The sequence below is a fragment of the Oryzias melastigma genome, linkage group LG19, assembly GCF_002922805.2.
Source record: "Oryzias melastigma strain HK-1 linkage group LG19, ASM292280v2, whole genome shotgun sequence".
Taxonomy (NCBI): Eukaryota; Metazoa; Chordata; class Actinopteri; order Beloniformes; family Adrianichthyidae; genus Oryzias; species Oryzias melastigma.
The window spans coordinates 16,261,179-16,288,883 of NC_050530.1; the positions used below are offsets into that span (position 1 = coordinate 16,261,179).

General features: G+C 38.9%; 1 protein-coding gene across 4 annotated transcripts; it reads left to right on the forward strand.

Annotated features, from left to right (window-relative positions):
• Positions 1–369: 369 nt before the first annotated feature.
• LOC112154560 (leucine zipper putative tumor suppressor 2 homolog) lies at positions 370–26,535 on the forward strand. 4 transcript variants are annotated; one of them, XM_024285594.2, is made up of 7 exons: positions 370–1,434; positions 10,492–10,620; positions 19,243–19,785; positions 22,164–22,760; positions 22,841–22,948; positions 23,299–23,445; positions 24,656–26,535. In XM_024285594.2, exons 3-7 carry the CDS (start codon positions 19,270–19,272, stop codon positions 25,361–25,363), a joined length of 2,076 nt encoding a protein of 691 aa, XP_024141362.1. In that variant the 5' UTR covers positions 370–1,434; positions 10,492–10,620; positions 19,243–19,269; the 3' UTR covers positions 25,364–26,535. The 4 variants fall into 4 exon arrangements, with proteins under 4 accessions (XP_024141362.1, XP_024141363.1, XP_024141359.1 ...); XM_024285595.2 differs by having other exon boundaries at positions 22,841–22,915; XM_024285591.2 differs by having other exon boundaries at positions 371–1,434; positions 22,841–22,963.
• The last annotated feature ends 1,170 nt before the right edge of the window (positions 26,536–27,705 follow it).

Sequence of the window (27,705 nt, forward strand, 5' to 3'; positions counted from 1 at the left end):
TATTTTATGGACAAACCTCTGTAGAGCTCTTTAATCACCTTATAGCCCAGACACAGAGGTCCCTTTAACTCTATGGGTCACTATCTGGACACTGTTTTCAAACCATGGAGCACTTTATACCTAATATAATAACATTGTAATAAGGTGCTTTTTGTTTCTTGAAACATGTTAAAAAATGGTTGGTTTGTAGTTTACTGTCATTGAGGTTACATTTATCTTAAGGCACATCTAGCTTTAGTATAAATTGTTAATTTTTAACCAGTCGGTAACCTTATCTTCATAAGAAAAAAAGCAAAAACGAATATTTCTGTGGAAACAAAAGTCTTTTTTCCCTGTTTTAAAATAAAGTGAAGCAAGGATGTGTGTGCATGTGTTTACATGTGTGCGGTTTTGAGAGAGTTGTGCTCAGATGTATTAAACACTTCGCCATGAATACCGGAAACTGTCTCTTTTTGTTTCAAAGTAAAAGCATGACAGTTTAAAGTGCTGCTGACAGAGAATCCAAAGCAAACTTAGGTCTAAAAATAGTTTTAACTTCTTTGTAGGGTTGGATTTTTTTTTGTTTGTTTTCTTTGTATTACCCAGAACACTAAATATGTTTTCCCCAATTCTCATTCAATTTAACTACGATAAGAACGTAAAATAACATATTCGTCCATCTGTCCGTCTATCCATTTATCCATCTGTTTTCTTAACCCACTGTATCCTTTTCAGGGTCACGGGTTGCCAGAGCCTGTCTCGGCTACTTTTGAGCAAAGGCAGGGTACACACTGGACAGGTTGTTAGTCCAGTTCAGGCCTAAGTAACCTATCTCAAATCAAATTTTTATTAATTGAAAGAGCTTTCAAGACAAAAAGAAGGGACGGAAAATAGAGGTTGGCTGATTTCACTGTACTGAAAAAAAAACATCAAAAATGAAACAGCTACATTAATAAGAGTCAATGTAAAGAAAAAAAAAACACATTACCAGGTGTATGTGTGTGATAAATTTACAAGGTACACACAGATGTTTACAAAGTATTGATATGAAGTATTTAGTTATATAATAATAATAATAATAATAATAATAATAATAATAATAATAATAATAATAATAATAATATAAAAGGTAAACATGTATTTTATTTTGAAGTGCCCAACCGGATGTGGCTCTTTGCCGCCTTGCTAGCTTTCCAGTGTCCACTCAGTTCTGAAAAACGCGAGCAGTTCGTGTCCAGCTCCACTCTGAAGTTAAGCACTTCCATTGAGTGCAACCGAGAGGGTCTAAAAGGAAGACAGCTTGGAGTTTTTATTTTATCTTATTTTATTTTTTGGGTACATGTACTGGCCAAAGAACGCGTTTGTGGGCTAGGACATTTTCACTCTTGGATCCAGGTTTTACCCAGCATACTTTAAAAAACACAACTGTCTCGGAATGTTCACTTGCTGTTGAAGGTAGGTCTTTTTCTGAAACTGGTTGAGGGTAAAATGAAAGACGAATAAGTTTATAGTTTTGTGTTTATTCGCTTGAACCATGTTATAGGTGTGAAGTTTAGAAAAATGCACAACTTTATGTGTGAAAACATTTTTTTTTTGCCCCGTTTCCCATTTAGTTGGCTTAGAACTTGACATAAGTAAGCTAAATAATTTCTCAGATTTTTTTTTACAAATAGCTCAGTCAAATTTTTCTGACGCCGTCTGTTCTCGCTCGACTCCCCCTTTCTTGTTTATGTATCGATGTATTTATCATCTTGTGCGTCAGACACGTCAAGTTGAGTCAAAACAAAGCGCCTCTCGTGAAAGAACCACATTCATTTCCTCCTCCAGCTTCAGTTTCCGTCCAGATCGTAAATCATGTTTCCTTATCAGTGACTTTTAGGGGAAAAAAACACTTGTTTAGAAACAAAAGTTTGGATTATTTCTGGTAAACTTTTCAGAAATATCCAAAGTCTAGTAGTGTGTGGAAATACAATTTCCAGAAAAGTATATATATATAAGTGTATTAATTATTATTATTATTATTAGGCTTTAAACTCTCCTGAAAACCTTTTCTACCAGTAAAGTTTGCCCCCCATTCCCATTCTTTTTGGTATAGCCCGTCTATTTGCCAGATAATGGTTTGATGATTTAGTTTTTTGGCACTAACTTGAAAAAATATTTATTAATAACACATCAGAGTTTTAAGAAATGCAATATATTCTTCTTCTGCCTCTCGTTTGTTGAAATATGAATTTAATTGAACCATTGCGCCAAAAAAAAAAAATCAGAACAGAAACCCTAGAAAGTACCATTATTGCACGATTAGCTACAGTAGTTAAATTGGACTTTTGTTTATGCATATAGCCAACACTTGCACAGCAGCACAATAAATGTTCATGTAGAAGTTTGCTTTCAAGCAGCAAGTTAAAAAAGTGTATTTTCCAATTTTCCAAAGAGTTGGTTTAAAACTCTTTTTGTCTCATCGAAATCTTAAGAAGGCTTTGTCATTAAGCACAATAGACTTGGCTTAAAATAAATCTTAAATGTATTCTATTTTAATTATTATTTTTCATACCTAAATACCCACTCTAATGAAAATAGTGTTTTTAACATGTTCTTGAAGCATTTTTCTTCTGATGGAGGGCATTCGGACAGAAAATTAGGCTTAAAATTACATTTCTAGGTAATTTTTTTTTCTTTCAAATAATTGCAAATCAGGAGCAGATGAAAAATAAACTGTTTGTAAAAGATTGTAGAAAATACAGTTGGCAAGCCACAAGTTCTCTGCTCCACTCTATTCCAATGCATCCACTTGCAGATTAACATAGGCGTCTTTGTTTTTCTTGTTCGAGCATCTGGATCTCCAGTTACTGTACGACTGGATAACTTCAATATTGCTCGCTATTTTTGTTGCAACGTTAATGTTAGTTTGGGGTTGTGAGGGGCTGCAAGCTTGCAGGAGACTAAACAGCTGGATGATGGGAAGTGGGGCCAGACTTACCCCATGCCAACAGTCCCGCCTCCAAATCAGTGGCAAATTTCTGAAGAACTACTGCCAAAACTATGTCAGAGAAGCAACAGGTTTTTGGATTTTGACTTGAAATGGCATAATCATAATTAAAAAAAATCACTGGGAGCAATTTTACAATTGGACAAAAAATAATTGGAGTGGGTCTTGCATGTGTGTAAAACATTTGATACTAAAGTTATGCTTTTTGGACTTTTTGGAAGCTAATTTAAGTTTTTATTAATATAACACTCAGCCACTTCTATTTGTGTGTTTCCACCAAGGCGACAATAGGTGGCAAAAGTAATTCTTTAATAATAAAATATGTATGTAAAACCTAAATCCAGTAGACCAAGGTAGCTAGCTCCCTTTGACGAAACAGAGTTGAGCAAAATTAGACAGAACTTGACAGCAGATCTAATAATAATGTTGTATCTACCACATTCCTAAATATCCTGTCAGAGAAAGGCGCTTAACTAATCAGATGGCATGCCTCAGGATCACTGGGGAGTTCTTAATGGAGATGCATGATATTTTCATTTCATTTTTCATCAAAAGTTGACTGAAACATCCAATCTACCCAGAAAAACCAAACAAGTTTCACTGAAGACGACAGTTCGAGAATCTAACCGTTTCTTGGCTGTTCCCAGACTCCGATGGAACAAGTCAAACGTACCCAACAGGTGGTCCCTCATAATCACACCAATGTAATCATCCTAAATGCTTAGCCCCTCCCCCTCATTGTTATAAATAATACATTGCAGCTAATGATGCTAGCGTGAACATCCTCAACTTTAGGTTTCGTCTTGGAGTTGAAGTTCTCACAGAAAACACTTGAAATTGTGATAAATATATTCCCTCTGTAATGGATCCTTCTGTCTCGCTGCTCTGAATATTGTCCTTGAGCTCTTCAGACTGAGGGTCAGGTCCCTTTGTGTTATCTCCAAAAGCTCTCTCCTTAAACAAACAAGCGAGAAACGTTAGTAGCAAAGACAACAATGGGAACACAGTAGGAGTTGTGGGGAACGTGAGGATTGTGTTATGTTTGGTTCTTTGCAGGCTCACGTCAAATGAAATAGTAGTATGGTGTTTACTATCTTCCTTTGTGTTGAATTAATAGTTGCTTCTTGTTTATTTCAGCTGGTTATGTGTAGTTTCAAACTGTGAAGTCATTTTTTTTAACTGACTTATGGGGAAAAATCTTGGCTGCAAAGTCATGTCTTATGTGTGTCGATGTCAGAAGACACAAAATATCTCAAATATCTTTGTTTTTTGTCTTTTTTTATACATACTCACATTTTTCTGGTGAGAATTTGTTTTTTCAAGTGCGTACCAGATGGGCTGCTACAGAGATTTAGCAGAGACGGTGGATTACAGTTCACAGAGGGTGAAAACCTGAACTGTGCGCTCCAAGACCAAAGAACAAGGACACAATTTTAGACAGGAAGGGGAAGGATTTCTGGTGAGACAGGGATTTTATTTCATCAGACAGTGGCGGAGTCCACCCTTCTACAGAGACGATCTACAGTACATGTGGGTGATGTGTTTTGTAAACACTGCTTCTCTTGGATTCAAGTGTGTGCTAATAACTAGAGAAGAGGAAAGGTTACTCTTTATTTTCAAAACGCTTCAGTTTCTGATGTTTTTGCAGATGTTAAAAGATTTTTTTTTTAAATTATAAATTTGTTGCTAGTGTTTTGCACGCTTTGACACATGAGTGGGCAGGCCGGGAACAGAGCCTGCGATCATCCAATCAGAAGTCTCTACCTCTATACCATGGCTACCAAAGACTCTTTCATAAGAAATAAGTTTGCGTTAAGTGTGTTTTGGCCACGCCCCCAATTCTGTTTTTGAATTTAAAGCCTACAGAGAAGTAGCAAATGTTTCTTAAAACATCCAGAAGAGGCTGATTTCACAGGAGAACTGCTTCCTATGTCAATAACTACAAGTGTGTGGCTTTTTGTTTTTTTTCATGGCAGGTGGGTGGGCCCAACAAAACCTAATATTTGTTTATGGTCTTGCCCAATTCCTAATTTTCAGTATGATGGAATAGGGTGTAGTAACCTCCGGTGCACATTGCCACACCACTTGAAGCTTTGTTTTTGCTCCTGAGAACTCTATAGGTTACATCAGTCCAAATTAGTTCATGTACATCAATAGTGTTGAAATACATGCCTGAAAATAAATTACCTTTAGCTTTGTTTGTTCATTTATAACGTCGTAAAATCATCTATCACCAGTTCATTTCTTTTCATAGTGGTTAATAGAAAATAGTCTGGAATTAAATGCAAACTAGGCTTGGACAATTAATCGAAAATTTATCAATATCGCGATATCAGCTTGTGCGATATGCACATCGCAAAGGACGTTGTAATTATTATTATTCTTCGCGTGTGTTAACGTGTCAACTTTCACAGCCCTAATAAATAAATAAAAACTGTTGCCATGAAATTTAAATTATGTATTAACTTTTTGTTTTGCCCATTGTTCATGTATCGTAAGTCATATCGTCATCACATTACTAATCAGGAATATCGCACATTGCAAGTTTTCCTCATATCGTGTAACAATAATATAAACAATTTAATGAGTTGTAAATAAAGATAAATTGATATGACTGTTGAAAGGTGCTGGACTGCTGAATTTCCCTGCCTGGGACCATAGAGTTTTATTCTATTCTTCTATTATAATGACTTTGTCATGTCACATGCTGTTACGTATCAGGAGTGATGTAATAATTGTTTAAACTCAGAAGAAGACGGTCAGTAAGTTGAGGAGGTGAGTTAGTGTCACAGGATGAATGTTTGATTGCATGGTTTATTAAAAAACAGTATATTAATGGACAAAATTCTTGTTTTTGAGTGTTTCCTATAAATAGCTCATGGATCTCGTGCTATAAGATGACTGGATTTTTTTTTAATGCACTGAGATTATGTCACAGCTGGACTGCACATCAGTTTGAGGTCACTACAGGACAAGAGGTTTAGATTTCAGAGATGTCTGGGAATGACTCAAAGGTTGATTTTTGATTTATTTTTTATTTTTAGAACATTAGTCCTGACCTAACAGGCTGATGTCTGGGATGGTATGAAGCAATAGAGGACACAATGTATTCAGAAGACGCAGTCGCACCAGTTCACTCTTTTTGTAGGAGTGTGGTGTCGCAGTTTTAGCTGCAGTGCAGAAGGGTCTCTAATCTGTTGGAACCTTTTTATTTTGCTGTTTTCATTTAAGAAAAATGCAAAAAAAAAAACCTTTCTGCATTCATTTTCATGTCTCATAAACAGCCTTTTCAGTATAATGGGAGAATTTGGTTTCTTTTGCAAGTTTCTTGAATACTATCCTTAGTGTAGCAAAGCACTTGTTATTTCTATTTTTGGGAAGACTTCTCTAATTATCCCAGCCCTATGTGTGTTTTTTACATTTTTTTTATTTCTGTTTTTACATCAGATTTGTTATAATGACTGTCTTTGACCCCAGCAATACATTATGGTTACAACCCTACAATATACAATTGGTATGTTGTCATTGCAACATTCTACATTTTTTGTTTGTTTTAGTGAAAGCACTACGGTGCAGTTGCCCAGACCTGTGGATATAGCTGTAAACCATTATCTAAACCCGGTTCTGGGAAAAAAAAAGGCATAATCTGCTCTGTCTTAGACTGATTTATAGCGATCTCAAGGGAGTGTACATGTCCTGTGGCCATTCATTGTGCACTATGCTGTTGAGGAACCAAAGTGTTATGTTATAGACCAGGGGTCTGCAACCTTTAACGCTAAAAGAGACTTTTGGGACAGTTTCTGAGAAGCCCGTGAGAGTTGCATCACACCACTTCAGTGTTTTAAAATCAACATTTTTATGGCTAGGAAGCCATTCATTTATAAAATTTAGCTTTTAAATAATGTAATAACAGTGTTATATGTTTCTTCTACATAACTATTTCTAAATTCTTTTATTTTTGCCAACAGCACATACAAGTTCCTTTCCAAAATAAGATACATCCTGTTACAAAAACGGTCCTCCTTAATTAAAAGTAGGGCTGCAGAATATTAGAAAAACTTGCAATGTCTGATATTAGTGATCAATATTGCTGTGACAATACTACTTGCGATACATGACCATGGAGCAAAAGAATGAATACATCATTTCCATTTCACTGCATCTGTTTTATTTGAATAAATTTAACAGAACTTAAATTATATTCCAAAATGACTCATGTCTACAGAGTCTAAGAGGCGAGTGTTTAGCATAGAAGAACTCCATCTGATTGTTTATATGCAGAAAAGGCTCCATTTAATTTGTTAAATAAGCTGCTATAAGATTGTTTTTGCATGCGCAAACATTAAGGGTAACCATTTATTGCAATTTAAGCCATCTTTTTTGATACGTATATTACACAGGCTGATATTGCAATGATGATAAATTGTGTTGTATTGTTCAGGCCTACATAGAAGCCAATTTAAACGTGCCATTTTCTATCATTACAACTTTGGTGTACCATCATCCTTTTCTCCTTTTACTATTGAATTTAAAGATGACAACACTGATGCTAAATCTTTTTTTTTTAATCTATGCATGTTTGGAAATTCTATACTTTATTTCCTCTGAACAGATACTCTTGTGCAGCAGAAGATAAGAATATGGGATTTAATTAAATTCTAATAACAAACCACTTTGAGAGTAGATATAACCTAAAAACACAATTTTTCTCAGTTGTTTAAAATGTTATAAAGAAATTAACCTAAATTAAAGAGAGCTAATTTTGTTAATAAACTTTTTTTTACGAAAAAAAAATACAAACCCAATATTTTTTTTTAATTTGCTAGCATTTTTCTTCACAGCCAATGGAGCAAAAAAGGAGCTGAGGAGCTGCATGTAGCTCAAAAGCGAGGTTGTATAGATAAATACTTTTATCTAGTTAAAATATTTTTCCATAACTTAATATTTGCACCTTTGCTAAATCCCAAAAAAGAACACACAAACTAGTATTTGCTTGTTACCAGATGCTTTTTACCCATGCATGATAGTGTGATCCTACCCAAGGAAATACATTATGAAAATACAACATGGCTCCTTTCCCTTAAGAGATGCGATCACTGTAGTACTTAGTGAGATTATTACATTCACAGCTGCTGCAGAGAGGCCCATACGTGCTGAGGCTCATGACAGACTGGCAGAATTGCTGACTCCTAGATCTCCCCCTTTTCTTGTTCCTCACACGTATTCTCTACCGCTCTGGCACGCACCCACCCTTCATTTGTGGAGACAATCTTGTGTTAAAATGTAGTTTACCTCAAGTAAAAAAGTAAATAAACACTGTACTTAATCAGATCTCTGCTCTTTTTCCTTTAATTTGATTACAGAAGGACTGTTTTTCTGAACTCACACTACATAAGTGGGCCAACTAGTGTATTTATTTTTAAACACATTTCTGTTCGTGATCAGTGTGATATTTGCCCTGATTAATCTCCAGCTGAGAGGACAACAGCTGGACAGCAGAATCACTTCCAAACACACTTTTTTAATAAAACACGCACACTGTATATGTAATATGAAAAAGCACATATGAGTAATAGTAACACACGCAAAAGAACCCACGATCTAACGGTGACGCGAGTAAAGCTCTGAGCGTGGAAGTGGGTGGCTGCTAAGTGAATGAAATGTTCAGGAAGAACGAGGGTGTGAATCACAGCAGGTGGGATGCGTTGTAGCTGCGTCACAGCTTTTGCAGAACAGCCTGTAAAGCCAGCAGGGAGGTGAACCTGAAGGTAAAAGAGATCAGAAACTTGTTTGTCGTGCATGAGCCTCCGCTTTCCGATTTTGATGCAGAAGTACTGAACGCTGCAGTTTCTCAAAAGACCACTGGAGGTAGATTTAAAAAAAAGGAGCAAATTCTCATTTACTTCTCTGTTAAAAAGTGAAGATTCTACACCAAAACTATACATAAGTAACCCCTAGTGTAAAAACTTTTTGGGTGTTTATCGTGACTTATTCACTGGGGGAGCGGTGAACTGCAGACACAGATGCACGCAGGAACCAATCCAACCCCTTCATGTCAAACAGGAAGTCTTTGGTTTGACTTGGCCTGGATTTGAACTTATGACCTTGTAGTCTCAGGGCGGACACTCTTCCACAGGGCCACTGAGCTTATTTTAATTTGTAGATAAATGTCTTTAATGTGGCAGACCTTTATGCCACCATACCTTTTTTTTAAGGTGCATCATCTTAAATGATGCTTGTTAAAAACATTTTTTTAGTTAAGAATACATATTATGTTTGCCATAGAGTTATTTTTCTTCTGTCCAAAAAAGGACGACATGCTAGTTTCCTATTGTAAACTTACTTTCCACTCATTTTCCTTCATTTGTTTGCTTACTTTATGCTTCCTTGCTCCCCTCTATTTTTTTAACTGTCGTTTATCCAAAGGTTTTTGAGCCAGTTTGTTAACTGGCCTGACTCAGTTGACACAGTTAAATGTTACTAAAATAAAGTCAAGTGCGATCATAAGATAGTAGTGTTTGGATAGAGCGGCCGCTTATGTTAGTTTACATGCTCTGATTGGGTTTGTTTGCATGTATGCCCTCGAGCGTCCATGAACCTCATAAACAGGGTTGATTATTGATTGACTTTCAGAGCAGCTTCACTTGTCAGCAGGTTTAATTTTCAATCAAATGTCATTATTTTAGACAACTAAAGAACTTAATGAGATGATGAGGACAATATATTATCCTCTTTGTTGGGTAGAATGTTGATTATTGAGGTAAAGCAGGTTAAAAATTGTGTCTTTCTTAAAGAAAACTTAATGTTTTCTTGCTCTATGAGGAAATACTCGGTTTTAGAAACATGATTAAGTTGTTACTTTGCACAGCTTGTAGCATATTGAGTTTTACTTTCAGTAGAGCAAAGTTTGAACTATCTTTTGTTGGTTTGAGCTTCATCTAACGTAATAAGACATTGTACAAACAAATTAACCCAGAGGCTTTGGAAAAACAAAATTTTAAATAATACTATTACAAAAACAAAAGTATTTGCTATTATAAGGTCAATAATATTTGATGAAAGTTTGGAGGGGCATATTTTTTGTTTTTGGAAAGCCTTTCCACAATTTATTTTAATATTTACTTTTATTGAAAGTCATTTTAAGAATAATAATTGAAGATACTATGTTTTCATTAGACTGCACAACCTAAATAGCTTATTTTATTATGTTCTATTACAAAACACATTCATGCTAATGTAAAATAGTGTCAAACATTTTATTTAGTCACTAAAGTGAACATTCAATTAGCTTTAGAATTAGTTTTCTCTGCAGTTCATGTGGAAAATCCCTCTAAGTACTCACCTGCCTCCTTTTAAAGCTTTTTTTTTTTTGCCAACGTGACTCAGATTTTCTCCCTTCTTTGCTGACTTTTATAAACACACTAGTCACATTTCAGGTTTTCCAGCTCTCAGTAACAGTAGTGGTCTGACTGCTGCTCTTGTGCTGATTCAACAGTGTGTTTTTTTTCTTTTAATCCCAACAGTGAGAGAAAAAGAGGGGCATAAAGAGAGTTTGAAGGTCTGCTCTCCAGAATGAGTCTGTGCAATGCTCAAAAGACCTGTACGAGGGTTTCCAAGACTTCCAGAAGCTGAAGAAAGAGTATCAGTAACAGGTAGGAGAAAGCTTTTCTTTCAAATGCATGTCCAAATTTTTAAACTGTTCCATGCAAATGTTCTTTTGACAACTTTAAAGTTTGATTTTCAAACCCTCTCAGCACTTCTTTATTACTATACAATGAATTTTTTTTGTTACCAAGATTATTTTCTTACGGAAATTAAATAATTCGAAACGAAAAATAAAGTATGTGAAATGGCTTTAGGGTGTTTGTAACACACCCAAAGCAGTGATCATCCTGTGTGGATGTTAACAAATCCATTCTGTGTGGGAGTCTGCAGCAGATCTTTATCAAGGATTGGGCAGTACAGCAATTCCACTGCCCTAATCTCTTTGAGATACAGTGACGTTGCCAATGTTTATTTATTTTAATGCTTAGATTTCTTCTTGTTTTTTCCCTTTATGTGTTACTGAAACCACAGAGCTGCACTATAGAAAAAGTCAGCAGTATTTTTTCATTTATGAGTAGTTAGACACGTTTGTGCCGTATAGCGGATTGTTTTGGAGGTAAGTGATCCATAGAGCAGGCAGAGGCCAGTTTTAGCCAGGCGTCCGATGGGACTGATGTCCCCGTGCTCATGGAGAGGACGGTCTAAGATGGCCTAGCTTTCAGGTCCCAGTTTGGAACCTGTTATAATGAAAAATATGGAAGAAAGAAGGCTGACAGACTGCAGAGACAGAACATGTGGGTTGATGGATGATCATCTGTTTGCAAAAGATGTAGATTAACTACAGTTGTAGCTGCTGAGGAAAATAACTGTACATTTGCTAATACAATGTTCTTTATAATAGTATTACTGCAGGATTTTTAATAAAAGTGTATTGTTTTGAAGATAAAACATTATCCAAAATGATTGGAAAACTAAATAAAAAAAAATACCTTTGATTTTCTAAAAGGCTACAGTGAAATTCACAATAGGATTGGTACCCTTAGATCAGCCATGTTTGTCTTGAAATTGCTGATCGACGCTGTTTATTTAGTATCGGACCCCGAATGACACTAACCCTAACAGAGTTGTGCTCGCAGTCGCTTTCAGACAAACTTCCCATTGAGACATCCACACGGATGACCATGAACCCCTGCCCCTCCTCCCCCCTTGCATCTCAAGAACAAACTTTGCGCCTACTAGTGTGACCCAGTTCCTGGAGCATGGGGAAAGGGAGTTGAAATGAGGAACGGATTTGTTTGTAAGTGTGTGTGTGTGTGTGTCTAAAGCCGAGGCAGGACATAGCCTACTTCTCGTACCCTACTTTACCCCTCTCTTTATGTAGGAGCTCTTCTGGCTGCACCATATTCTCTTGTTCTGATCTTGATGATTTGCAGCCGCTCTCACAGGCAACTTGTTTCACGAATAAGTTGAACATCAATACAAAATCAGATGGCTTTTGTTTTTTGGACAAACTGTAGCAGGAATAGCTGATTCCTTGGCCTGACGGAGCATTATAAACAATATTTTATGGTGAAAGTTGCTTAAAAAGGGCACAAAGGGGCACTTAAAAAAATCTTTTTACTTCCTAGCGGTTCCACATTTTTTAAGTCAAAGCGAGCGCACCACAGCCCTGCACCAGTTGAACCAGTTTAAAGTCAAACAGCGATGGTCACATCATTCAGAGGGGTTATGGCTCCTTTAAAGCCGGGTTGGTGGGTGGGACGATGTAAACAAGCCGTCGTTTTTTTGTGTATTATCCGTGGCAGTAACTGCACTGGGGAGTGGGTGGACCTGCGTCAACTGGACCTGTTCCAACTGTGCCATGTTGTTCAACAGAACCAGTTTCCCATATGTTGCTTAGTTCTTTTTGGAACAGCTCACGTCACTTCTCTCTCTGATTATGTCACACACCCAGATGTTCAGTTATTTTTTTAATGAATTTCCTGTTGATGGTAGCAGGAGTCAGTCTTATCTGTCATTAGATGAGAGACTGCCAGTCCATCACTGAGATAAATGAGGCAGACCATGTAAGCTCATGCTCAGACCTCCGAAACAACATCGTTCTCATTTTTAGCTGGAATTTTCTTTTTTAGGAAGTGAGGGCAGCCAGGATAAATCCACACAGACATGAGAACAAACTGTCCTCTACTCTTTCACCAGAAATCCACCGAATTGGATGTTTTTGATCCAGTTCATTTCAATTCAGTTCAATTCAGTTTGATTTGAGTTTGCAAATTTAGACATATTTGTTTAAAAATAGATTTATAATCTATATATGTTTTGAAGATTTTCATATTAATCTGACACAGCTCACATGCTGTAAGATTTATCAGTGAAATAAAAATTAGTTTTTAGTAGTGTTCAGTGTTACATGGATTCTCAAACGGAGAAGCTCCAATTGTTCTGATTCTCCTGGAGGGTGTTTCAGTTTGGCCACTAGGTGGCGATCATGCTATAGCATTACACCTTATTCCAAAAGACGAAGCAAGAATGAACAAAAACCTTGCTTTTGACCTCAAAGGGTTACTTTAAAAGATTTTTCCTTAAAAGAGTTTGGAAAATTCATGCCTTTGAGTTTATAAAGCTGTTCATTTAGCCAGGAATCTATGTTTTGGTCGATTTAGCGTTAGCCGCCTATGGTAAATCCCATTATACGTTGGCATCAAGCTAGCAGACTTTAGCATTATGTGTTAGATCGATCTCTACTTTTATGGATCGATAATTGATCTATTAAGCTAAGATCAATTCAGATCGATTAATCTATTTTATCAAACCAGCCCTAGGCAGGATAGCTTCAATATTGGTCACTATTTTTGTTGCACCGCTAATGTTAGGTTGGGGGGTGGGATGGGCTGTAAGCTAGGGGGAGAGTGGGTAAACAGATGGGCGATGGGAAGTGGGGGCAGGTTTACTCTACACCAGCAGTCCCACCCATAGCTTGGAGGTGAATTTCCCCTCTGAAGAAAACGACCTAGAAAAAAAAGCACAACTTTTTTTTTAAGTTTATTTAAAAAAGGATTATCATAAAAAAGATCCCTTCTAAAAAAGCTCAAAACGTGATCAGATTGGGTCTTTAAAGGACCCAATCTTTTTGTCCTAATTAACATTTAAAATTTCTTAAATACACCATTAGCTAAATTTTCTCTGTCTATATTTATGTATGCTCACTTTTGAAATGTCTTACAATAACATGGATGAATCTCTTTTATCTTTAATCTTTTTTTTTTCTGATTCATTATTTTTTTTTCATTGTTCTTAAAATCTAAGCTGGATTTTATAGCAGAACAGACTAATTTTATGCAAAAAAATAGGCTACAATAATAAAATGTGTCACTTTGGATGGTGTTTTGTCCAATTTGCTTTTCAAAATTGCACCTGAGGACTTTGCTAAGTACATGTTTGATGGACAAAAACAATAATAGAGGAGCTGAGTAAAGAAAGGGGTGGTGTATTTGTATCAGAGAGGCTGTTCGTAGGTAGTAGTGGGAGGAGGTGGAGGAAGCATGAAAGCAGAGCAAAGGGAGGGGGACTTGCTTTCATTCACATTGGCTGCATTTGGCTTAAGAATGAGCTTTTTTTTTTTTTTTTTTCTGGGGGGATTTAGAGAAGTTTTCCTTTTGAGGGCTGGTCAGGAACAGAACACGAAGAGTGCCTGAGCTGGTTGATCACATGGATCTGTTCAAACACCAGAGCAAAAGGGACTGAACAGGGTAAGAATCTATCAGTTCTAAAAAAGGGAAGTTACTACTTGGCAATAGAAGTTTGAATTTGTTCAGGGATAACCACATACGTAAATGGGAAAACTTGATACAAATTTAGTTTTTTTGGACAAACCTGTTGATTTATAAATAACATATATTTTTGACCACTTTTATCAGTTTGGTGGGCTGGTTATTTTGGTGCAAGTACATTTTTTAAATTAATTTCCCCAGAAAAGCTTAGATGAAACTGTTAGCATTAATGATTGCATAATAATAAATGTGTTTGATCCCTTAAATGATATGATTGTTGTTGGTTTACATGTGTGCCACAGTGGCTTTAGCTTTACAGATCTATGGAACGTCTGGTTCTGCAAAGGTAGGTTGTCTTTAGAACCAAAATAGATTTGTCACATTTTTTTTTCCCTCTGTGTTCCAGTTTCAATACAGAGAGACCTTAAAAGTTTGGACAGAGGTGTATGGAGAGTGGAGGAGGGGATCACTGGACTCATTTGGCTTTTTTTTTCCCCTTTCATGCAGGCGCCCCCAACCAAAAACTCGAGCACGCTCTCTTTCCATTCATTCTCCCTCCTTCCCTCCACATCACTGAGTCATGGATGTTTTTCTCTCTCAAAGGAGACGCCAAACACAAGCATGCTCTTTTTTCCCCTTTAACTGTTTATATTATTTATAGCTTCACCTCTTCAGCTATAAATGTTTTTTATATAAAGGAAGGCTCTCTCAGTTTTGCCTCAAAGCAGGTTTGTGTTACTTTGCCGGTTTGAAGGGCAGGACTAACAAACTGTATACTGTACTACAAACTGCCTGAGCGGAAAGGCTTTTGTGACGTTCTTTCTTGAAATTGTAGCCTTGAATGCAGTCAGATCTGTATCCTGTTGGTAGCCAAGAAAACCCATCAAAAATGTTACAAAATATGTTGTTGGACAGACCTATCTGTCAGACTGAGAACTTAAGGCTTTTAAGTGTAAATTTTATAGTTTAAATCCGATTTAATCAATTCTTCCCATTAACATAAGCTGTATGAATTTAGTAGTTTTATCTAGTTTAATAATATTTTTGTTTTAGAGCAAGCACAACCTGCTCTAGACATGAGTTCAAGACCCACTCTGATCTCTTTTGGTCTGTTATAAACCTGTTCCCAGTGATAGGATTTATCCCAGTTCAACCAAAGTCAAAGACATAGTCTCTGCAGAGCAGCATTAGTTCATTAGAGATTCACCTTTGAGTTGTGGGCGGGACTGTTGGCACCTTTCAACTCTTCCCATCATCCCATTATGTACACATCCTCCCACTAACTTACAGCCCCTCACACCGTCAGCCATATGTTACCGGTGCAACAAAAATGAGGAGCAATATTGGAGCTATCCAGATGTACAGTTTTGATCCAGATGCCAGCGGGGAAAACAAAGACGTATTTAGATCTAGTCATCTGTTAGTGGAGCTGAGCAGGAAACTTGTGCCCGGTCCAACAAATACGGTCTTTCTTTTCGTCTATTCCTGATTCCCAACTATTTTAATAACAACATACTCATAAATGCAATTTTTACCTTAATTTTCTTTATATAAGTTCTCTATTGTCAGACAAATCCCACAAGGACATGTTAAAAACACCAAAAACACTATTTTCATTAGAGTGATAAAAATAATGCATACAAAAAACAGGGGAGTGGGATCAAACTAAAATGTAAATACAGTTTAGAAAGCCCTGAGTCTTTTTATTCCTCAACTCTTACTGCAGAACTGTATCTTCAGATGGATGTGAGACTGTGTTGTTTAGGTCAATGAAGACAAGTCTGGTTGTGTTTAAGTGGAGTTATAGTGGGAGGATGCTGGTTTAACTCTCCTCTATCGCCTAATTGTCTGTTCCACCTCCCAGAAACCTTAAGTTGGCCAGCGTTGTGCTTCAGTTAGCCAAAGAAACATGCTCACCCATGCACTAATAATGACCAAATGCCCCATTGAAAATCACAGGAGCTCCTTCCTTCCTTCCTCTGGATCTTTTTCTTTCCGTTTCACTAATGAGACATTGATTATTTTAAACAATAAGGTGAGGTTTTTGCAAGGACTTAAATGTTTTTTATCCTTATTCTCAAACAAGCATGTGAATGATGAGAAATTCTAAAAAAATGAAAAAAAGTGGCAGACCACAGCGTGTTTTGGCTTCGTTGTGTATAGCTGGAAACCACACATTCCTCCAGCTGAGGCAGAGATTGATTTAAAAGCAATAATAGCCTCAGACTTTCCCCAGACAAAAATATAAGCTACTCACACTCTGACTGGAGAAAATACTACCTACCCAAGGTGTGTTCATCCCAGTCAAATCCCAACCCCATCACAATACTACAATTACCATGACAACAAAGAAAAAAACAGATCTGTCTGAGTACGAGAAGCTTTGAAAACAATTTTGTACTTTGCATTAAAAAGTACCCGCACAGTTTTCAAAGGGATTACTGTTAATTTACTGGGAGAGACTTTGTGACCCCAAAATGACCTGGTTGCTGATCTTCAGAAAAACATAGCAATAAATAATAAATAACACAGAGATATTGTCTGTCCTACACAAATGTATAGTCAATGCTTAAAATATTATTCACTTTTTCACAATTTCTAAAAAATTAACTGGTTCCGCTGTTCTCAGAAGTTTACATACCCTGAAAGAATGTATAATTTCGTGGTCATTTTTATAGGATATGAATGATAATACAAAAACTTTTTTTTCCACTCATAGTTTGTGGTTGGCTGAAGCCACTTAATGTCAAAAAATTCAGTTTGCCTTTCTTAAATCATAATGACAGCATGAACTTCCCAATTGAAACTCTATCTTTTTTTAACTAGCTAATGCAAGCCAACATATTGTTTTTTATATTTGATCCAAAGGAAGGGGTGCCATAAACAGACTGCTGCAAATGTTTTTGTGTGCTGAATGTTGTTGATTTAATGTGCTGCTGTTACTTCAAGTGCTTGATTGATTTTAATTCATTGTATCTTATTCGTCCTAATTTAATAGTTAACGTTCTGAAGTAAAAGTTGCTTTTTTTTCAGTTAAAAAAAAGGAAAAAAAGTGAAATTTCTCAGTGGTTTTCATTTTCTGTCTTAGTTTGAAAAGCTTGAAAAGCGACAGAGTCAGAAGTGCACCTCTTTGTTACTCTTTACCATCTATCCTTTAAATATAATTGGTGTTTTGTTTTACCAACCAGTTAGGGTGACACTCTTGCAGACTGATCATAAATATTTATTTATTTACTTATTTTCTTTAGTTTTCACTGATGATGGTCCACAACTGTTAACTTATGGTTCTTATTGAAAGAATTTTAATTTTATGACAATTTTCATTTGTTCTTTTAATTTTTATTATTTCAATAAATATTCTGTAAATGAAATTTGGACAGTATTGAGGTTTTTTTTGGGGTAACTCTCTTCCCCTTCTGCTACAGATTCATGCTGACATTGAGCTGTTGGTCTCTTTAAAGCAGCATTTCTCTATTCTGGTTCTCAGACCTCCATCTGCTGCATGTTTAGCTCCATCACACCTGATTAGGATGACTGTCATTTCCACACCGGTAGAGTTTAGTAAAAAAGTGAAGAGGTGAACCAAGTAACTTCAACCATGAAAATGATGAGGGACATATGCTTTCAAATAGACCTGAACATTGACTAACTTTAATACTTAAATGCAGTAGAGTTCTTTGATTAAAACTCTTTGTTTCTTAAAGCCACTCCACCTGTTTGACTAATAGAATACCTAAACATTCTAGCATTCTGAGTGACTAAAAAAGAACTGTTAATATCTTTGTTTCCAGCTTTTGGAGCATCATAACAACAAACTGCTGTGCCAGATTAGTGTTAGTCACTTCTGAGTCTAAGCAGGGATCAGCCAGATTTAAAGCGTGCTGATTAACCTGCTTTAATCCCAGTCAAGTCTCACAAATGAGGTTTGCAGACTCTATAAACCTGGTAGGTTGGACACTTTTTTGGCATCATTTACCGTCATTACAGTTATCTCTTTCCAGCTATTCCATCTCTTTTCTATAGGAAATGTATTTTAAAACATTTCGTATGACCTTTTTTATTCAGGTTTAGTTTCAGTTAGATTAAGAATGGTTCATAGAAAGTGAAATAAGGAGTTCTACTGTATTTTGGCTACATTGTTGGAGTTTGTTTTGGTAAATGCTTAAATTGACAGTCATAACTTTGCGACTCATTAGATTGAAACTTGGGCACGCCTGAAAGTTCCTCATAATCCCTGATTCATTATTTAAAGCATAGCAGGCTGTTTTATTTGTAAGGGCCTCATTAGCACTCATCCTAACCTACAGTTTGTTTCTCAGAAGCACATATCTGTTTAATATGTACGTAGGAACTTCCACTCCAGAAATATCCCATCATATTGAACTGCGAGGTTAAGTTTTTTTTATGGACTAGTGTATAGATAGAAACCAGTGTTGCTGTCAAGGGAAATGCCAGCATGTTTAAAAGTATGTTGCCACTCAAATCAAAAGACACTCTTGTCTTGTGTTACCTCATTCCTCTAATGCTTCAGGCTTCAAGCCCTGTTTGTTCTGCTCGACTGGATGTATTGAATGCCTTGGCCTGTTTTGTTCTGTGGTGTAGAAACCACGGACTCGTGGGATATTTGTACATTTTAGTCTTCTGTAGCCCTGCGATGGACTGGCAAACCATCGAGGGTGTATCCTGCCTTCGCCTCACAGTAACTTGGATAGGCTCCAGCAACTCGGTAACCCTGAAAGTGATTAAGGGGGTTTGAAAAATGGATAGTTTTATGTCTATCATCAGTTTGACTTCTGTGAAACCATATTTTCATGAGTAACTAGGCCAAACTATGCAAAAACCGCAACTTGTACTCTGAAAACTATGCTTCACATGGATATGTCTTTACTTTTTTTCCCAGCATTCAGACATAAATCTGATTAATTCATTTTTAAGATGTTTATTTATGTTTTTTTTCAGTACGAGTGACCACTCCAAAGAGCCACCATGGCCCTGGTTCAGGCGCTGCCTGTTTCTGCTGAGCCCCACACTCCCGTCCACAGCGGAGGAGCTCGCAGACGCCACCGTTCGGGCCCTTCCCCTCCAATCAACCTCCCACATCCAACTCTAAATTCCATGGGTTCAGTCGGCAGCCTCGTCCCAGCTCACCCCGGCCCCTACCAGGACCACCGTTCTGGGGTTGAGCCGGGCGCCAGGGTCCGGCGGCCTATGCCCGGAGTTCCATGCTTGGGGCCCGAGTCACCCCAAGACATGGCACTGCAGAGCCTCCCACCTCTGAAGATACAAAGCTCCTCAGCTTCTAGCAGAGGGCTGGAGAAGGACAGTGGCAATGGGAACTATACTTACTTAAATGAGGACTATGTCGATGACTGGAATGACAACTATATTACAACTACCATTCTGGGAGGGGATGCCGATGAGAATCAAGAAGAGTTGGGGTTAAATGGAAATATGGGGGGACCGCCACCAAAACTGATCCCGGAATCAGGAAAACTTGAAAGGGTGAGTGTCCTTAAAACCTCTGCTACAGCACTAATTCATACCTAAAGTCAGACTGTCAATGTGGAGACTTAAGTTCAACTTCATGTTTGTTTACTTCATAAAATTAAGCTTTTGTCACAATTGCCCTCACGGGTGGATACAGGCTGTCTGTGGGTGGTACGCAGACAGAAAGTTTAAGATTGTATGTAGACTGCTTGGTGAGCCCATAGAGACAAAATGGTCATGCACATTTTTTCTAATGGCATGCTGTGAGAGACTGATCGTAGCGAACACTTGAACAACACGCAACATTAAGTAAGAGTGAAGTAATTGAGACAATGTCAAAAATTTATTTTTCACCAGCTACTAGGTGTGTGCAAATGTTCAAGAGTTTATGAGCATGTGTGAGGACAGAAGCAGGAATGTTACCTAGTGAGAAATGGAAGACAAAACGTCTGGAACTCGTCTGGAAAACGTCTGGTAGAAGACCCCCTCATGAACAGAGATGAGGGGGCCTTATTGCTTATTCCTTATATCAGCTGTTTATACTCGTCACACTACACTACCTGGTGACAACTCTAATGAAGACGGAACGTCTCTGTCAAAAGATGTCAGGAATGATTTAAATAGTTAAATCCCGTGTCTGATAACAAAATAATAAAAAAAGTCTAGAACTCTTGATTAGAAATAGTCCCTCTTTTTTAAACTCATAAATGACAACTTACTGACAGGGTAGGACTGGGATGATAAAATCAGTTAATTGATCTGACTCCATCTAAACTTAATAGATCAATCATTGATCCAAAGTTACTATTCGTAATCTAAAGAACCATTTTTGGCTCATACTTTCTTCTTCTTCTGGAATAAGGTGTAATGCTATAGCGCAGTTACCACCTAGTGGTTAAACTAAAACCCCCTCCAGGAGGGGCAGAACAATTGTAGCTTCTCCATTTGAGAATCCATGTAACACTCTATGATATTAGCAATCTCATTATTATTTCACAAATACATTTTACAGTATGTGAACTGTATCCGATTAATATGAATATCTTCAAAACATATACGTATATAGCTCAGTGGCTTTGTGGTAGTGTCCGCCTTGAGACTGGAAGGTCCTGGGTTCAAATCCAGGCTGAGTCATACCAAGGGCTCTAAAAATGGGACCTAGTGCCTCCCTGCTTAACACTCAGCATTAAGGGGTTGGATCGGGGGGTTAAGCAGCACGCGGCTGTGTCTGCAGCTCATCGCTCCCCCAGGGGACGGGTCAAATGCGGAGAGCAAACTTCACACATCAAGCTGCGTGACAACTGATGGAACTTTACTTTGAATTTAATTTATCTCTAAACAAATTTTTTAAATCTTGTAAACTCAAAATCTCATTGAATTGAGTAAATCAAAATAATTTGGGAAGAAAAAATGAAAAAATTGGAACCAAATTGATCCAGGTTCTTGTGAATCAAATTGACGATATCCAGCCCTACAACTCGGACTTCAAAGCTCTCGAGGTCACCTTGCTTGTGGATTTCATTCTAGGGATGGAACATCGGTTGAGTGACAGCCCATCAGCTGCAACCCAAAGTCCATGAGTCGCGGCTTACCCGGGCCCCACTCCAACTTCACAGCTCTGATTCAGCCACAAGAGTCTTTACGTAACTTTAACTCTTGTTTTATCCTAGGCATGTGTACATTAAAAGTGGGGTCATCTGGACCCCACAAGACAGCGCGCTGAACTTTTATTTTCAATGATTTTGATTGAGCTTCACTCATGTCTGCTGCAGACATGAAATCCTGTCCACCTTTGTCATGGGAGGGATCACACAGCAATATATGGGTGGGGTCATCTGGACCCCATGAGACAGCACAAGGGTTAAAAGTTCGAGAGGAACCTCCACTGCATCCTGTCACATCCGACCTCTGCAATTCAGTCTCTCCGGCGCCCCGAATCCGTTTTGTCGGATTAAAATTTTTACCCTACGCCGCAGCTGAGCCGCAGCACTTTTTGTGAAGTTGGGGCTATTAAGTACCTAAATAGTAATAAATGGTGGAACCTATGTAAGTTCAGAGTTTCACGAGGTCAGCAGGAGAGCCTCTGGCTGCAGCCATCCTGTAGCCATAAGGAGTCATCTGCTGTTGCTAGACCGCTCCCATGTTGCACCTGAGCTGTAGCTCTTGCCGTGCGAGCCCGGGGTTATGGGAGAGGTCAGCGATCAGAGCTGCTCCTGCCACATATCTGCTTATGTTATCAATAAAACTCAACCCCCTTTAGTCGTGGGTCAGGTGGGTCACTGGAAATAGGTTGACTGTTTGCAGGACCCATATGGGTCAAACACCTGTGCAGGTAGGTGTATGTTCTGTTCCTGAACCCTCTCTTCATTCTTTTACTATTTTCTTTTTTGTAGAACATGGAGAAAACAGTGCTGCGCCCCACTGCCTTCAAGCCCGTCGTTCCCAAGAACCGCTCCTCCATGCAGTACCTCTCCCCCCGCCATTGTGCAAACGCATTAGAAAGCCAAAACAACCTGAACCTGCTCAGCCCCACCCACATAGACGTGTCCCCCTCGTGCTCGGAGAAACGCAGCTCCTTCAGCGGCGGCCGGAACGTCAGCAGCAGCAGCAGCCAGTCCTGCTCATTGTCTGACTCTGGACGGAACTCCCTCTCCAGTCTGCCTCCCTACAATGGGGCCAACTACAACATGGCAACAGGAGACGTTCCTGCCAGCCACCTGGAGGCCGCCAAGGGCGTTCCACTTGTTGGTGCACACGGACACTCAAATTCGGACAGTGGGCGTTCCTCCTCTAGTAAGAGCACGGGCTCTGGCTCCTTGAGCGGCCGGGGGCAGCCGCTGTCAGACAGTGGGTCCAGTGGGCGTTCTCCAGCTCCTGTGGAAGGTTATGAAGGGGTGGTGAGGGACCTCGAGGACAAACTGAGAGAGAGAGAGCTGGAGCTGCAGCAGCTGAAAGACAACCTGGATGAGAATGAAGCTGCCATCTGTCAGGTGTGTAAGAGGCTGAAAAGACAAACAGGGATTCAGAAAGGATGTGACCTTTCACGATTGTTTGTGTTATGTTCTGTCAGGTTTACGAGGAGAAGCAGAAGCGCTTTGAGTTGGAGCTGGAGGAGCTGAGGCAGAGCTGCGCCACCAGGATGCAGGTAGCATCTCAGAAGGCCCAGCGTGCTCAGCAGGTGCTTCAGCTGCAGGTCAGAACATCTGACAAAACCTGCATTCTGGGGGAAGAAGTCCCAGCTGTAGGACAAATACTGGACAACAGTGATTTAGATCATTTCCTGTAATACAAAGTTTTGACTCAATAAAGTGTAATCCTTGATTTGATTACAGATCAATTGCTCTAATAGAGTAAATTCTTCAATTTGTGGTTCAACACTTTTCCATCTAACTTCTCTTCAGATTGGAACTCAGTTTCAAATCTGTTTTTTTGACAGTAGTTTCGTGAAGCTGGCAACACACAAGTTATCCTAGCATGTTATTCCTGTCATTGTTTCATCTTGACGGTGTTCTCTATGTTGGTTTGCAGGTTTATCAGCTCCAGCAGGAGAAGAAGAAGTTGCAGGAGGACTTTGCTCAGCTTCTGAAAGAGCGGGAACAGCTGGAGGAGCGGTGCTCCTCCTACGAGCACGAGAAGATCCAGCTGGGACCTCGGCTCGAAGAGACAAAGTGGGAGGTGAGCAGAGGCTTAAATGAGCACAAATCCATTAAGACTTCTCTAAGCTAACGATCTTGTCCAAGCACACTTTGACATAAAGGGCTCTACCTCTGCACCATTAAAAAAAAAAATAGACCCAATTTTTTCGTAAAGTATCAGTCAAAATGTAGATGTGTGTGAATTGGAGTAAACAGTATCCCTCTGCTTAGAGGATGGGATCTTAGAAAATGTATTTCAGACACCACTTCTGCTACAAATTCCCCTACAAATGGAAGGGTAGGGAGAAGGGAAGGATTTGGATTGGGGCTTCATGTGTGTTTAAGAAATAGTGCGGAGCTTTAAATTCCTAAAACACCTTAAGACTTTGCACATTTCCCCTATTGCAAGTTATTTTTAGAACATAACATAAACGTGGGACCACTGTACTTATATGTTAATACTAGATCCTTCTTCATCCTTCCATCTTCTTTACTTAGTCCAGAGAAAATACACATATATATGAGGAGAACATGCAAACTGTACTCTCTCATTTGCTTTCATTTCACTTTGGTTTTCTCTCTTTTTTGTGTATCCCTCCACATATAGAGCATCATATTTACAAATATATTTACTTTTTTTGGAATTCTTTAGGTTCTTCATAAGATTATCTACTTTAATTGATGTCTTCATTCCCAACCTCGATCTTATTTTGTGTTAATATAAATTAAAATTCTTAACTAGGCACCTGATTATTTCCTCACCGGTTTAATTGGTTAACGATCAATTCATAATTATAGAATATCAGTTTTCCGTTACCTCTCCTGTGGCCAAGAACGTTTTGTGACCTCTACTCATCAAATGATTGAAAGAGCCAGAGCAAAATCTTGACAGGCGTCATCGGTTATAGTTTGTTTTGAATGAAGGTGAGGAGAGAAAAGGACAAACCACTCCTTACCACTGTCATACAGACCATAAGAACACATGCTTTGCAAACATCTGACATGGATCAATAGCAAAATCAATAGAATTCTTGTGTGGATGTAACTACTAGGAGGAAACAATCTCTAAACTGAAGGTTAGAATGTTTCATCTTTCAGGCTAGTTTCATTCTAACTTTCTTATTTTATTCTGCAGAATCGAATCAGTTTAATCAGTTGAGTCAGAACTGTGTTTTGTTTGTTTAGTTAATTTTTCAGACTGATAACTTGTTGCTGCAGCTGATCCGAACACCTGTCCTCTTTGACCTCAGGTGTGTCAGAAGTCTGGGGAAATCTCCCTGCTGAAGCAGCAGCTGAAGGAGGTGCAGAACGAGCTTGCCCAGCGGGTGGGGGAAATCGTCTCGCTGCGGGGTCAACTCCGAGAGACCCGCGGAGAGCTCACTAACACGCAGGTGCTCCTCCAGGAGGCCCACGGCACCACTCGGACACGGACCATGGAGCTGGAAGTGTGCGAAAACGAGCTCCAGCGGCGCAAAAGCGAAGCCGAGCTACTCAGAGAAAAGGTCGGATGCCTGGAGGGAGAGCTGGCTCATCTCAAGGAGACCGTGGCCAGCCAGGGTCCAGGAAACAGACAGTGTCAGGTGTTCCAGGACGCCGAGGAGCAGCTGCTGGCGTACGAAAGCGATGAGGCGAAGGCCCAGCGGAAGAGCGAGGTGGAAAGCCAGCAGAATATGAAGGCCCAGATGGACCGGATGAGATCTGAACTGGCCTACGAGTGCAAGAAGGTGGAGCAGCAAGCGGCGAGCTTTGAGCATGAGCGCCGGATATGGCAGGAGGAGAAGGACAAAGTCATCCGCTACCAGAAACAGCTGCAGGAGAACTATGTGCAGATGTACCGGAGGAACAGGGAGCTGGAGCAGCACCTGCAGGAGCTCAGCCTGGAACTGGAGAGCAGAGAGGAGGACGAGGGCAGCGGCAATGAGATCAACTTTGATGACGTTGCAGCCACGGAGATCTGACCCGCACATGCTCATTTCACTTCTTTTATTTGCACTACCAGTGTGAACGGTTTCTGTGAAGTCTTTTATCTGTACAAGTCTCTGTGACTGCTGTCGCTCTTGAAAGCCATCGGCCTTTAACAGCCACCCGCCCCACCGCTTCTCGGCCCATTCATCAACGCCTGCGTTGGCGAGCGCACTGACCGACCTGTCCTGGTGGATTTCACTTAAGATGTGTGAGTAAGTTCACACAAACTTTTTGCTCTCCTACTGTTTTCCCCGCAGCGCCGGTCATGACTCCACCCTCCCGCTGAGTTTAACACCGCTCTCCCACTGGAGGCCACCCACGCTTGTCGTCAGCTTTCAGTGAATGTGGGAAAGCACACGCTCAGCATGTCACGGTAGGCTTCGTAACCCAGAGTCTGTGAACGAGTTGATGTGCTGTCGCACTCAAACAGGTCTTTATGTCAATTCCAGTATGACCAAATTAAAAGGTTAAAAACTTTGGAGACGACCCGAAATATAGTTTTACAACTAAAACATTAAGTTCTTCAGATGTGCTGGAACACGAATGCTTAATTAAAAGAACATCTTTGTAAATTTTATCATATTAATTATCAATAATTGAACAGCACTTTTCCCAAATGTATTCATCATTGAGCCATGTTCAAAGCATCGGTCAACACATCACTAATAACCTGAGGTTCTTTATATTTTACCTTGAAAACTTCAGATTTACGCTTTGATGTATTGAAGTATCTTACTACCATTTTCCTAATATCTCCATATAAAGTATTCTGTATTTATGGGTTTTACACTTAAACCTAAAAGCTTCTGTGGCATTTTTCCTAAAAATTACTACTGCACTACATCTGTCAGACACATGAAGGAAGTCCATCTAATGAAGAATCTTTGCCACCGACTAGATCATGAAGTGCAGCACTGTTGACTTTACTCATCAAAATAAAAGCATATCCACTGTGAATAGACCAAAGCAATATCCCACACATTCTATTTTGCTTGTAAGGTTATAATTACTGTATAATAACATTTGTGTGGACGTTTATTTTGATTTCTTTGCATAATTTTATAATCCTCAATATTTGTATGAAGACATCAAATGCATATTTTCATGCTGTACAAGTTCTTGAACAAACCCACTGTGGTTTTATTAATAAAAAAGATAAACTTCAGTGGTTTGTTTTTATTTACAATATTTGGTAGTACATTCTTGAGGGTTTAATTAGGATTTGTATGGCAAAAAATGTTTATTTCTGGACACCCTTGTTCAAAAAGTTCATTTATTTGAGTTCTTACAACAAAGGACACTTTTAAAAAGGCATACAATTCACCTTTTTATCCTGCACGTTCTTAAGACAACATTTGGATCCATTAACAGTCAAATGTGGCCATGGGTTGCAAAAAGGGTTGTTGCCATGCACAGGCTGCTAGTTTTGTCCAACACATGTTTCAACACATGATATAAATATCTGTTACGTTTGTAGAATTTGTAGTGAAAATAGTCCTTAAGAATGGTCCTTAGGACAGTGGGGCAAAAAGTATTTATTCAGCTACAAATTGTGCAAGTTTTCCCACTTAAAAAGACAAAATGAGAAAAAAAATCTAGAAAAATCATTTTTTTAAAGAATTTATTTGCAAATTAAGGTGGAAAATAAGTATTTGGTCACCTATGAACAAGCCAGATTTCTCTCTCACAGACCTGTAACTTCTTCTGTATGAGGATCCTCTGTCCTTCACTCGTTACCTGTATTAAAAGCACCTGTTTGAACTCATTATCAATATTAAAGACACCTGTCCACAACCTAAAACAGTCACACTCCAAACTCCTCCTGTCAGGACACCAGAAACACAATTGTTGACGTGCACCAGGCTGGAAAGACTGAAGTTTCAATAGTTAAGCAGCTTGGTGTGAAGAAATCAACTGTGGGAGCAAATATTAGGAAATGGAAGATACAGTATACAAGACCACTGATGACCACTCAATCTGGGGCTCCCTGCAAGATCTCACCCTGTGGGGTCAAAATGATAACATGAAGGGTGAGCAAATATCCCAGAACCACACGGGGGAACCTAGTGAATGACCTGCAGAGAGCTGGGACCGAAGTAACAAAGGCTTCCATCAGAAACACTATGAATCCTGCAGTTCCAGACGTGTCCTACTGCTAAAGCCAATCCATGCGGAGGCCCGTCTAAAGCTTACTAAAGAGCATCTGGATGGTCCAGAAGAGGTTTGGGAGAATGTCCTATGGTCAGATGAAACCAAAATAGAACTTCTTGGTATGAACTCTACTGTTTGGAGGAGAACGAATGCCGAGCTGCATCCAAAGAACACCATACCTACT

Excerpts from the sequence above, each read along its gene's own strand:
- LOC112154560 (XM_024285591.2), top strand. The coding sequence starts at position 19,270 with ATGGCCCTGGTTCAGGCGCTGCCTGTTTCTGCTGAGCCCCACACTCCC. Across the intron at positions 22,761-22,840 it reads ATGAAGCTGCCATCTGTCAG|GTTTACGAGGAGAAGCAGAA; the intron begins GTGTGTAAGAGG and ends ATGTTCTGTCAG. Across the intron at positions 22,964-23,298 it reads AGCAGGTGCTTCAGCTGCAG|GTTTATCAGCTCCAGCAGGA; the intron begins GTCAGAACATCT and ends GTTGGTTTGCAG.